This window comes from Nothoprocta perdicaria, unplaced genomic scaffold, assembly GCF_003342845.1.
Source record: "Nothoprocta perdicaria isolate Ctin4 unplaced genomic scaffold, notPer1 scaffold_557, whole genome shotgun sequence".
Lineage (NCBI taxonomy): Eukaryota > Metazoa > Chordata > Aves > Tinamiformes > Tinamidae > Nothoprocta > Nothoprocta perdicaria.
Window position 1 is genome coordinate 67,488 of NW_020455818.1, and position 10,804 is coordinate 78,291.

General features: G+C 62.3%; 1 protein-coding gene across 2 annotated transcripts in view; it reads left to right on the plus strand.

Moving 5' to 3' along the window:
• EIF4B (eukaryotic translation initiation factor 4B) overlaps positions 1 to 10,538 on the plus strand; it is a 10,965-nt gene extending 427 nt beyond the window's left edge. Inside the window, exons 2-15 of one of the 2 annotated variants that reach the window (XM_026048598.1) lie at positions 2,841 to 2,978; positions 3,759 to 3,967; positions 5,112 to 5,228; positions 5,485 to 5,539; positions 6,137 to 6,280; positions 6,936 to 7,046; positions 7,367 to 7,546; positions 7,653 to 7,887; positions 8,184 to 8,302; positions 8,409 to 8,622; positions 8,769 to 8,836; positions 9,137 to 9,224; positions 9,569 to 9,641; positions 9,953 to 10,538. In XM_026048598.1, coding sequence (XP_025904383.1) covers positions 2,841 to 2,978; positions 3,759 to 3,967; positions 5,112 to 5,228; positions 5,485 to 5,539; positions 6,137 to 6,280; positions 6,936 to 7,046; positions 7,367 to 7,546; positions 7,653 to 7,887; positions 8,184 to 8,302; positions 8,409 to 8,622; positions 8,769 to 8,836; positions 9,137 to 9,224; positions 9,569 to 9,641; positions 9,953 to 10,021 — 1,820 coding nt within the window. In that variant the 3' untranslated portion in view covers positions 10,022 to 10,538. The remainder of the gene's footprint in view (positions 1 to 2,840; positions 2,979 to 3,758; positions 3,968 to 5,111; positions 5,229 to 5,484; positions 5,540 to 6,136; positions 6,281 to 6,935; positions 7,047 to 7,366; positions 7,547 to 7,652; positions 7,888 to 8,183; positions 8,303 to 8,408; positions 8,623 to 8,768; positions 8,837 to 9,136; positions 9,225 to 9,568; positions 9,642 to 9,952) is intronic. The other variant, XM_026048599.1, reaches the window with a different exon arrangement.
• The last annotated feature ends 266 nt before the right edge of the window (positions 10,539 to 10,804 follow it).

A 10,804-nucleotide genomic window follows, 5' to 3' on the forward strand; every position in this document is an offset into this window, starting at 1 on the left:
GCCAGAGGGAGCCGCGGGCCGCGTCACTGCGCAGGCGCGGGCGGGGCGGGGGGGCAGGGCAGGGCGGCACCCACGTGGGTGCGCGGCTCGCACGCGGCCCCCCCTCCCCGGGCCGTTTAATGTATAGGAGATTTAGGGGCCCCTTCTCACCGCCGGGGTCTTTCCTCCCCTCTCCACAGCACTGAATTCCGGGTACATTTCCCCGGGTTTTCATCCCTTTCTGCTTATTCTTTGTGAGTCAAACGCAGGCTTCTCGGCCCGTTTGCTGCGGGAACGAGGCTTTCCCTGCGGGAAAACCTCAAAGCAGGCCGGAGCGGGAATGCTGCTCGTGCCCGCTGGATCCTCCCCAAATCGCCGCGTCGTGCGGCGCCGAGGGCAGCGCCCCGGCACCACATCCCGGGGTTCGGCGCCGCTCGCGGAAGGGCTCCTAAGGAGCGGGTTGGATGCAGGGATTCTCTTCCCCAGGGATTCTCTTCCCCAGGGAAAGGCTCCTTGCTTCGCCGTGGTGTAGCCGGGGAGCAGCCCGGGATGGCTTTGGAAATTCGGGCTTATTAACAGATCCCTTTTTGCAGGCTGCGAGGCGGACGGGTCGGGAGCTGCTGCAGCTCCTGATCTAACGCGTTCCCGGGGTTCCTGGGGTTCAGGTCCAAGGCGAAGGCAGCCCCGAGGTTGGAGGTGTCCGGAAAAGCTCCTTGCAGTGGGTGGGAGGAGCGGAGCGGCTCCGTGTCCGTTTTAAAGGCCGCCTTTCCCCTCAAATGAAGCGTTTTGGCCTCGTTTCTCCAGGCTGCGGCTGCTCTCCTGGCGTTTTGGTCCATGCCTGACATCCCATTCCCTGGAGTTTCTCCTCCAAAGGGTTGCCCGGCTGGCAGTGCTCTGTCCCGATAGCCGCCTGATTTGGCTTTGTGAAGATCCGTAATATTTTTAATAAGATAAGATAGCTTTAATAGGATCCTTTTAATAACTTTACAAAGACTGGGCCTTATGGAGGACGCGGGAAATGGAAATCCGCGCGGAAGCGGCCGCTGTTTCGGGGTGTTTTCCTCCCCGCGGTGGTGGGTGAAGTCGCGGGGTGAAGTCACAGTGTCACCACTGTGATTCCGTCCCCGTCCCCCCCATTCCCAGACCCTGCCGAACTGGGGGGCTGGGTGGGGCGGGGGTGGGGGCCGATTCCCCCCTCGCGGGTGCCGGCGCCACCCGTTCCCATGCAGGAGGAAGGTGTGTTGGGAGCGGGACCGCTCTCTGCTGACCTGGCTCCTTTGGGCGCTGCCCTTTTGCTGCTCACTCAACTCCCCTGGCGTTTCCAGGCGGGAATTCCTCTTGTGGAAGGTGCTGGAGATGCCCAGAGAGCAGCCAGGCTGCACTAGCTCCTGGCAGTGTCCAGCAGGAGGTTTCCCAGCTGGATCCTGGACTTTGAGGACAAACAGGAGTAGGAGAGGCCACGACGGGGAGGTCTGAGGGCTAGGAAGGGGCTGCAGGTGCAAATTCCGCTTCTCACCGTCGTTTTTGCGAGCCGAGTTCGCGCAGGGGAGACTCGTGGCTCTTGCTGGTGCTCGGGAGACGCAGCGCTGGAAGGAAGGACGGTCTCTCGCTGCTGGTTTCACCTGCCCGTTCCCTCCCTGCGCCGGCCGAGCGCAGCGAGCGCTGCCTAACGAGGGATGGACACTGAGGAGCCTGTAAAGCTCCGTTATCATTACATTAATACATTAATTAACAGCACTGCAGCATCTCCACCGGTTAATTCTGCGGCTCCCCTGCCAGGAGGCTGGCAAGGGACACCCGGGCGACGTCTAACAGCGCCCAGCTTTAGTGTTTGCTCTTCCCAAATAGTAATCCTCGCTGTTCCCCAGCGCTCCAGAGGAAACGGGCTCCGGCCGCGGGGGGGCAGCAACACTTCCCAGAAGGAAAAACCCTGAATTTCGTAACGGCATCGCACCCAGCTTCCTAAAAATAGCCCGGCTCCCCTGGAGCTGCTCGAAGTTGGAGCCTGTCGCTGTACACGGCTGTTTTCAGACGCTCGCAAAGCGTCAGCCTCTAAAAAACACGTCGGGAGCCGTGGTGATTCCTTGCAGAGCCGGACTGTCCCCGATCCTGCGGGAATGGGGAAGCAGTTGAGTGGAGCAGCCGCTGAGCGTGCCAGGCCTTTGCCCGGCGAGCCGCCTGCGTTTGCTGCTTGGGCTGCTGGCCGCACGGGGGGCTCCGGCTCTTGTGCTCGGGTGGAGGCTCTTCCCCCACATCCCGGCTCGGGAAGCGTTTTCCCGCTGCGCACGGATGGGGACCGTGGGCTCCAGCCCTGTTTGGAGCTGCGAAGCAGCGCGGAGCCATCGGGACGGGTGTTGGGTTGGAGCCTGGAGCCCTTCCAGTGCAAGGACCCCGTTCCAGTGAGCGGGGCTGGGAAAGCTCGCGGGGATCCACAGGGAGCTCCCCTGTCTTCGCCGGAGGATCCTGCTCCATCACAGGCCTTTGCCAGGCCCAAGCCCGAGCCCGGGCTTCCTGGTGAATGGGCTGGCAGCGCCGGAAGGCGGCGAGCCATTGTCCACTGGGAATTGCAGGGGAGGATTGCGGGAATGTCCAGCTCCTGTCCCAGGGAGCTGGGGGGTTAGGCCCAGAGGCGGATGTCCCTCGGCCTGGGCTGGTGTCGCCTCTTCAGCTTTGCCACGAGCTCCCGCTGCCTTCCCATCCCTTCTGCTTTTGGGATACTCTCCTGGCTGCTCCCGGTCGCCCCGGAGCAGCTCCGAGCGCCCGCAGGACGTTCGGGCTGCCCTTGTTCCCTCCCTGAGGCAGGAGGAGGCTCCTCCGGGACGTTACTCACCTTCATCCCTCTCTCCCCCTGTGTTCGGCAGCTAAGAAGAAGAACAAGAAGGGCAAGACCCTGACTCTGACGGACTTCCTGGCGGAGGATGGCGGCGGCGGCGGCGGGCCCACCTACATCCCCAAGCCCGTCAGCTGGGCCGACGAGACAGACGACCTGGAAGGAGATGGTACTGTCATGTCCCAGCGCTCGGACGCGTGCGCCTCCGGGCAGCCCTTTTCACAGTAAAACCCTGGGAAAAAATCCCCTGGCTTGCAGCGTAAAGCGAAGAAATTCTCCCTTTGGGGCTTCCTCGCTGCGCTTGGCAGCGCCGTGCGGAGCCGGGTGGATTCTCCCCCTGTCTCTTAAGCAGCTGGGGGAGAAGCCTGGCTGTAAAACGTTGCTGACTCCCCTGCTAATGGCCTTGCCCGCCTGGTGGGGAGGCAGTTGAGCGTATCCTTCACCAGCCGATGCTCCGAAATAAAACGCTGAAGCACCGTGAAATTCGCTAGTGGTTTCTTTCCTGGGTTAATAATTAAGCTCTGCGAAGGAGCTAAGTCCTCGCCGTGCCCGGGGCTCGCAGGGCAGAGAGGGCGGCCCGGGCGGGAGGCGGCGCCGCGGCCGGCAGCTCCCGCAGGGAGACCGGGAGCCGGATGGGGAGCTTTGGAGCCGCGTCACGGCACAGAGGAACTCCCCTCGGCAGCACCTTCTCGTGCCTTTTGTGCCCCTTTCTTGCATGAATTGGGGGAAAAATAACCTCCACACATGGAAACCTGCTGCCTTTTTGTTTCTGGGCTGTCAGACGGTTCAGCCAGATCAGATTAGCCGCAGGGCTTTAGCCCGGAGCTCCTTGGTTGTGGAGCAGCTGAGCTGCCCCGAGTTGTCCACGCGCGGGCCGGGGAGGCCGTGCCGTTTAGCTGCTCTCCCCTCGCGTTCGTTTCGGGTGACTTTTGCCCGCTTTCTCTCTCAGTTTCCACCACCTGGCACAGTAACGATGACGACGTGTACCGGGCACCTCCGATCGACCGCTCCCTCCTGCCCACCGCCCCGCGGGCCGCCCGGGAACCCAACATAGACAGAAGCCGCCTCCCAAAGTCCCCCCCCTACACCGCCTTCCTGGGAAACCTGCCCTATGACGTGACGGAAGAATCCATCAAGGACTTCTTCCGAGGACTCAACGTGAGTAAGGCCTCGGCACGCGGCTGGGGCGGCTCCCTGCCGGCCCGGGGTCCAGCAGGGAGCCGTGCACCGTAATTCCCGCAGTTTGGGTGCTGCAATCCCTGTTCCTACCCCGCTGGGTGCAGAGTGAGGGCGCTATGAGTGAGTTGAGCGGCCTAGGCCAGTCTTAATCCCGGCTTTGTGTCCGGAATTGCCAAGTGCCACATCGCTTGGGACTCCCCTCATCCCGGGGGAACATCCCTTGTTGGGACATGTCCCTTGCTCTGTCGCGCGAAGCAGAGTTGGCAGCGGAGCTTTGAGCCCAGCTTAGTTAAAGCAGCTGAATCAACGGAGGCTGATGCCTCCCGCACACGCGTGGTGGATGTGAATCCAAAGGAGATTCCCAGTTGGAGCTCACTCGAGATGCTGCCTGCCCTGTGGCTGGGAATAGCAGACTGGAAATACAGACATTTTGCAGCTTTCACAGTTCAGGAAGGAGACGGGGAGCGTGAAGGAGGGGAGCGGAGCAGTGGTCCCTCCTCGGAAGGTCGCTGCCCTGGCTGTGGGGCTCCGAGCAGCTCAGTCGCCCGTCGGGGCTGCCCGGGTGTTGGCAGCTGTGCTGCCCTCTCGGGGTCCGCGCGCTCTCCGTCCCTACATCCCTGTTTTGCTCCTGCTCTCCCACTTGCAGAACCGTCTCCTGCTCCGCATCGCTCCCTGGAGCTCCCTGTGCAGCCTCTCCTGTTGCTGCCACGAGGGGATGGCTCTTCACGTGGTGCTTTTCCTTCAGGGAATGCTGTGAGCATCCTGGGCTGCCGCTTCCCTTCCTTTGGGAGCAGCCACGCTCTGGGAGCTTAACCCGGATGAGGGAAGGCTGTAGCAGGCACTAGTGCAGAGCCGGGGAGCGATGCCGAGAGCTTGAAGCACAAATGTTGTGTGGATGGAAGTGGACGTGTCCCCTGCAGGCAGCAGCCCAGCCTAAAGGAAGCTGTAGTGTGTTTGAAGGAGTTAGTCCTGCTTTCCCTGCTCCTTGCTGAGGGGATTCGTTCAGAGGCCTGATGTGTTCCCTGGTCTCCACTAACTGGATCCTTCCAGCGGGCTGGAAGCGGCGTCTGAGGAGCAGAGAGCCAAAGTCTGACGAGCGCTTGCCCCTTGTGCTTGCCTGCAGATAAGTGCTGTGCGTTTGCCCCGGGAGCCCACCAATCCCGAGAGGTTGAAAGGCTTTGGATACGCTGAATTTGAAGACATAGACTCCTTGCTCCAGGCTCTGAGCCTCAATGAAGAGGTGAGTTGGAAGCGGATGGGAGAGCCCCGGGGTGTAGGGGTCCCCAAGGGTCACCCTTGCACACCACGCACGGGGCCCCCGCTGCTGAGCAACCCCGTGTGTTGAAGATGTATCTTGCAGAGGGGAAGCTATTGCTGCTGGAGAAGGGCCTAAGTGGGGGAAAAAGCCCTTTTTAGGCCTTAAAATCCCCAGGAGAGCCCCCCGTGCTGTAAAAGCTGTGCACACTGCAAGGCTGATTCCCTGGCGTTGTGTTCAGTCCCTAGGGAACAGAAGAATACGAGTGGATGTTGCTGATCAGGCTCAGGATAGAGGTGAGTTTCGCCCTGGGTCACGGGCTGCCTCGGTACCTGCGTCTTGTGCTGGATTTTTGGAACAGCTGAATTTTCCTGACTAAAGGGAGACAAATCTCCCTTTAGATCTAGATTAAATCTCTCTTTAGACAGGTCTGCTGTGCGCTCGAGATACGGGCGGCTTAACTGGCAGCCTAACCTTGCTGCTGCAGCAAACCTGCGTGTGGTTTGAGCTCGCGTCAGGCTCGGCGCTGGGGCCAGACCTCTCTCAGGCCAGCGCCTGGGCTCAGCTCCTGCCCGCGCTGCCCAGGGACCCGGCTAGGGTGTTTTTGCCTGCTGGAACTTATCTAATAATGTTGTGTCGGTGCCTCCCACACCCTTGTGCTGTCCATATCTCCCTAATTGAGGGCTGTTTTCTTTTCAAAGCGGTGGCGGTGCCAGCTGATAACGTGAACAGCAGAGCAAAGTGGTGAAGCCAGAGAGTCTGCGTTGTCCTCAGCGTGTTTTAACTGACGGGTTTCTTGCCCAAGCTGAGCTCAGGACGGCACGCTCTCAGCTCTCCAGTCACAGCTGCTCTGGCCTGGCTGCACGCTTCAGTTTGCTCCTGTTGCCCTGCAGATCGGGACGACCGCGGCTTCGGCAGGGACCGGGATCGCTTCCGAGACTCGGAGAGATTCGAGAGCGACTGGAGGGCCCGGCCTGCCAACACCGACAGCTTTGACGACTACCCTCCCCGCAGGGGCGACGACAGCTTCGGAGACAGTGAGTTGGCACCGAGCTGCCCCTTGGCACTCTCGCTAATGCGGAGATTTCTAACCTGAGCTGCTGGGGCCCGTCCCAAGGGGAGCTGCAGGACGGGGAAACCCGTTTGCAGCCACGAGGGTGATGGGTGCTGCTTCCGTGTAAGGATTTGCACCCCCTTCAGGGAACTCCGAAGGTTTCTGCATCGAGAAAAGGGCTTCCCGTCTCTCCTGTCTGGTGACTGATCAGATTGTCCACAATCACAAGCACTTTCCTCCGCTTCTTCCCTGGCAAGCACATTTCCTGCAGGATTTTGTGGTTGCTTCTCCTGCTTCTGCAAACCAGAGCTTTCCTGGGAGTCTCTAACGTTCTGTAGGGCTAGTCCCTCCTCGCTTCCCGTGTTTCCTCTGAAAATCAGCATTATCTCGATGTGCAGATGTGCTTTGTGGTGCTGTGTGCGATGGGATGCTGCAGATTCTCTGCTGAGGTGGTGGTTAAGGGCAGATGGGTCTGTTGAGGAGAGGGACAGCGAGACTCGCCTGCTCGGCGAGGGTCTGTGACCGAGGCGGGAGCAGGCACAGGAGGGTCTCTGCCGTGTGCGCCCCTCGAGGCCACGTTGGGAGGGCTCGGCGAGTGTCAGCGCGTGCATCCCGGTACCCTCCGCTCCCCCTTCCAGGGTATCGGGACCGCTACGATGATCGGTACCGGGATGGCCCCCGGCGGGATATGGACCGAGGCTTTGGGGGCAGGGATCGCTACGACGACCGCAGCAGAGACTACGACCGAGGTGAGGGGGCTGCGAAGGCCGCGGGCGGAGCGGGACAGGCCGGGCTGCCCACCGCGCTTCGCTCCCGCTGTGTTGACACAGCTGGACACGTCCAGCCCGGCACCATCTCCCTCTCGTAATTAAGGGCTGTGGAAGAGGGAACGGCTTCTTTTCCCCTCTGGGCAGCTTTCGTGTGCCCTGGTCCTTATCAGAGCCCTGGTGTGGCCACGCGTGGAGGCCTTGCTGTGCAAAGACCCTGGGCCCCCCTCCCTGCACCCACACGGCCCCGGTGCTGGCGGAACGGCGGGAATAACGGGCCGGGGCTTCCGCTCCTCCCGCAGGCTACGACTCAAGGATAGGCAGTGGCCGGAGGGCCTTTGGCAGCGGCTACCGCCGGGATGACGACTACCGAGGAGGGGGTGACCGCTACGAGGACCGCTACGAGCGGCGGGACGACCGCATGGACAGGTGGAGTTCCCGGGATGACTACGGCCGGGATGATTTCCGCCGCGAGGACAGAGGTAGCGGCTCTGCCCGGGCGGGCGCCCGGGGATGAGACCCAGCAGCTCGGCCGAGCGCTGTGCGGGTGGCTTCGCGCCCGCTCAGCCCCGCTCCCCTCCCTCGCAGGTCCCACTCAGAGGCCAAAACTGAACCTGAAGCCCAGGAGCGCGCCCAAGGAGGAGGAGACGGCGGTGGCGCCGGCGCCCCAGTCCAGCCGCGCCGCGTCCATCTTCGGCGGGGCCAAGCCCGTGGACACGGCTGCCCGGGAGCGAGAAGTGGAGGAGCGGCTGCAGAAGGAGCAGGAGAAGCTGCAGCGGCAGCTGGAGGATGACAAGAGGATAGAGCGGCGGCCCCGCGAGAGGTGGGCAGGGAGCAGGATCCGTGGCTTTGCCGGGATGTGCTGGGGGAAGGGGGGTGGGATGGGCCCTCAGGTGCTTCGGACGGTGTCCAGGGGGCTCGGTGGCCCCTTGGACACTCTGGGAGGCAAAAGGCTGCTGCTGCTGGGGGCTTGTTTCTGCCTTTGTGCTGTGGTTTTCCGTCCTCGTGGTGCTGGGGATCCCTCCCAGGGTGCTATGGACCCCCTTGGAGCCCCATCCGTGCACACACTCCCCTCCACGTGCTCCTGAGCACCCAGTGAGGCGTCTCCCTGCGGCACAGGCATCCCAGCTGGCGGAGCGAGGAGAACCAGGAGCGCTCGCGGACGGGGAGCGAGTCCTCGCAGACTGGCAACTCCGGCCCCCCCGGCACCTGTGCGGGGACTGGCCCCACGGGCAGAAGTAAGTCGGGGACGCGGTGGCCCCGAGCTCAGCCCTGCCGGTCACCCAGGGCCGAGGCCGAGGCTCTGTGCCGCCCCTCTGCTCACGGCCGCGCTCCGCCCTGCAGCCACACGAAGGAGGGAGAGCGAGAAGTCTCTGGAGAACGAAACCTTCCCGAAAGAAGACGATGCCCCGTCTCCCACCTCCAAGCCTCGCGAGGAGAAGCAGCCCCTCAAGGTGATGCCTGCCCCTCCGCCCAAGGAGAACGCGTGGGTGAAGCGCAGCAGTAACCCCCCCGGCCGCTCGCAGAGCTCGGATTCGGAGCAGCACTCCCCTACGAGGTGAGTGCCGGGGCTGGAGCGTGTCCCGGGCCTCGGCCTTCTCCATGCCTGGTGCCCGGAGGCTCTTACAGCCCCCACGGGCTGGGCTGGCCCGGGGGGTTAGTGCTCCGCTTGCCTAGGCTGAGATTCGTGCTCTTTATTCCCAGTGGCAGCCAGACGGCACCGAGCCTGCCCTTGGAAGACGGGATACCTCCCAAGAGTGCCCACAGGAAAGGTGAGACGGGCTTGGGGGCAGGGGTTTGCCGCGCTCGGCTCTGGGAACACAGGACGTTCCCAGCTCTAGGAGGAGCTGGCGCAGGACTTGAGACTCTCCAAGCAAAAGCGATCTTAAAACTTGCTCCAGGGACCCACTCGGGGCGCGTTTCCATCCCTCGGAGCGTGGGGGTGGCGCGAGGGTCCCTCGTGTGGCGCCCGGCAGAGCTCGGTGCTCGCAGCTCGTGGCGCGGGGGAGGCTCTGGGCGCCCGCGCGGTGCCTGGAGGGGACAGTGAGAGACCCGGGGCCTTTCCCCTTCAGGAGACGAGAACAAACCGGACGGCGGGAAGGAAGGAGGCTCGAAGGTCCGGAGCGGGAGCGCCGGCCGTGGACCAGGAGACTCAGATAGGTGGGTGGTCCTGGCCTCTCGCTGCTGGCTCCCGAGCGGCCGTCACGTTAGCCCCGGCTCTGGAGAGCGGGAAATGGCCAAGCCCAGCCCTGCCGAGGCGGGTCTCACGTAGGCCTGCCTTCCCTCCCGCTCCGTTCTGCAGAGGGGGACTCTGCCCCTGTGCCCGGACACTGCTGCTGGGTTTGGGCGCAGATCGGGATTGCATTAAGACCTGGCCTACCTAAAGACCCCTGAGGGAGCTGCAGGGGCTCCTTGTGCCTTGGAGCGGGCTCGTCCGAGTGTAGCTGCAGCCCGTTAACAGCGTGACCACCTCCAGTGAGCTAACCAGCCTGTGGTTCTTGCAGGAAAGAAAGCAGGAAGGATCATGACCCAAGACCTGCCTCTGAGCCAAAGAAACTCGATGAGAACCCAGCCTCCGTAAGCAACCTCGCGCCTCCGGAAGGGCAGCGTTGGGTGGCAGGAGGCACCAAGGCGGGAACAGCCCAAATGCTGAGACCGAGCAGATCCCAGCACCCCCAGTTAGCCTTCGCGCAGTGTTGACCTGTGCTGGGGCTGGGGCTGGGGCTGCTCGGGTTGTTCTTGTGTGATCCCGAGTCTGCCTCACCCACTAGTGCGGCAGAATGGGCCCCTTTTAGCTGCTCCTTCCCAAAGACACATCTGATGCCTTGCTGAGGGCTTTTAGGCGGGTGTCTAACATAAACCCCGTCTCTCTGGGCCCTGTCTTGCAGCAGTTCAGCCACGCCAGCAAGTACGCTGCTCTGTTGGTGGACGGCGAAGACGAGGAATGTGCCGAATAGAAACCTCCCGGCCCTGCGCCGCCTCCTGACCAGCTGCCACCTGGGATCATCGGGAGAGTAAAACCAAACCTCTGTCCAGGCAAGACCGAAATAAAGCCTAAAACTCAACATCTCCTGAAGACCTTTCTTAAACTTTTTTTAAAACAAAACAAAACAAAAACATCAAAAAAAAACCCACGAAATGCAAAGTACAAAAAAGGAAACCTCTTGCATGCTGCTGCAGTCTTTAAAGTATTGAACTAACTGGAGAAACCTCTACAGAACGTAGCGAGAAAAGTGCAGGGGTCTTTTGTTCACAGGAAAGCACCTCTGGCTCGTTCCGGAGCCGAGGACTCGGAGCCGCTCCCGGGGGCCGGAGGCCCGGGCGCTCCGGAGAGGCGCGAGCGCTTTGAGCAATAGGGCAGCCAAGGAAGAACCGGCTTTTTCTCCCTCGTCTTCTTGCTAGCCTAAAAAACAAAACAAAATGGATGAATTCTGCAACGCTACCTTAAATAAAAGATCACCTTGAAGGTAGGGACTTGGAGTCTGAGGTTCTTGGAGTTGCTCGGAGCGCAGGGCTGAGCTCGGTGGGCGCAGCGGGTGGATGGAGCCGGTGCCATGGGGGAGCCCTTGCTGGGCCGGGGCTTTGCGGCTGCTCCCGCCGGGCTCAGCCCATTCCCAAGCGGTTTTCCCAGGGCGGGAGGGCAGTGCCCGGTGCCTCGTTGGGGAGCGAGCGGGGCGCTGCGCATCCTGTGGCCTCGCTCCCCAGCCCCGGCCTCCTGCTCGCCACGGAGCAGCCCTTCC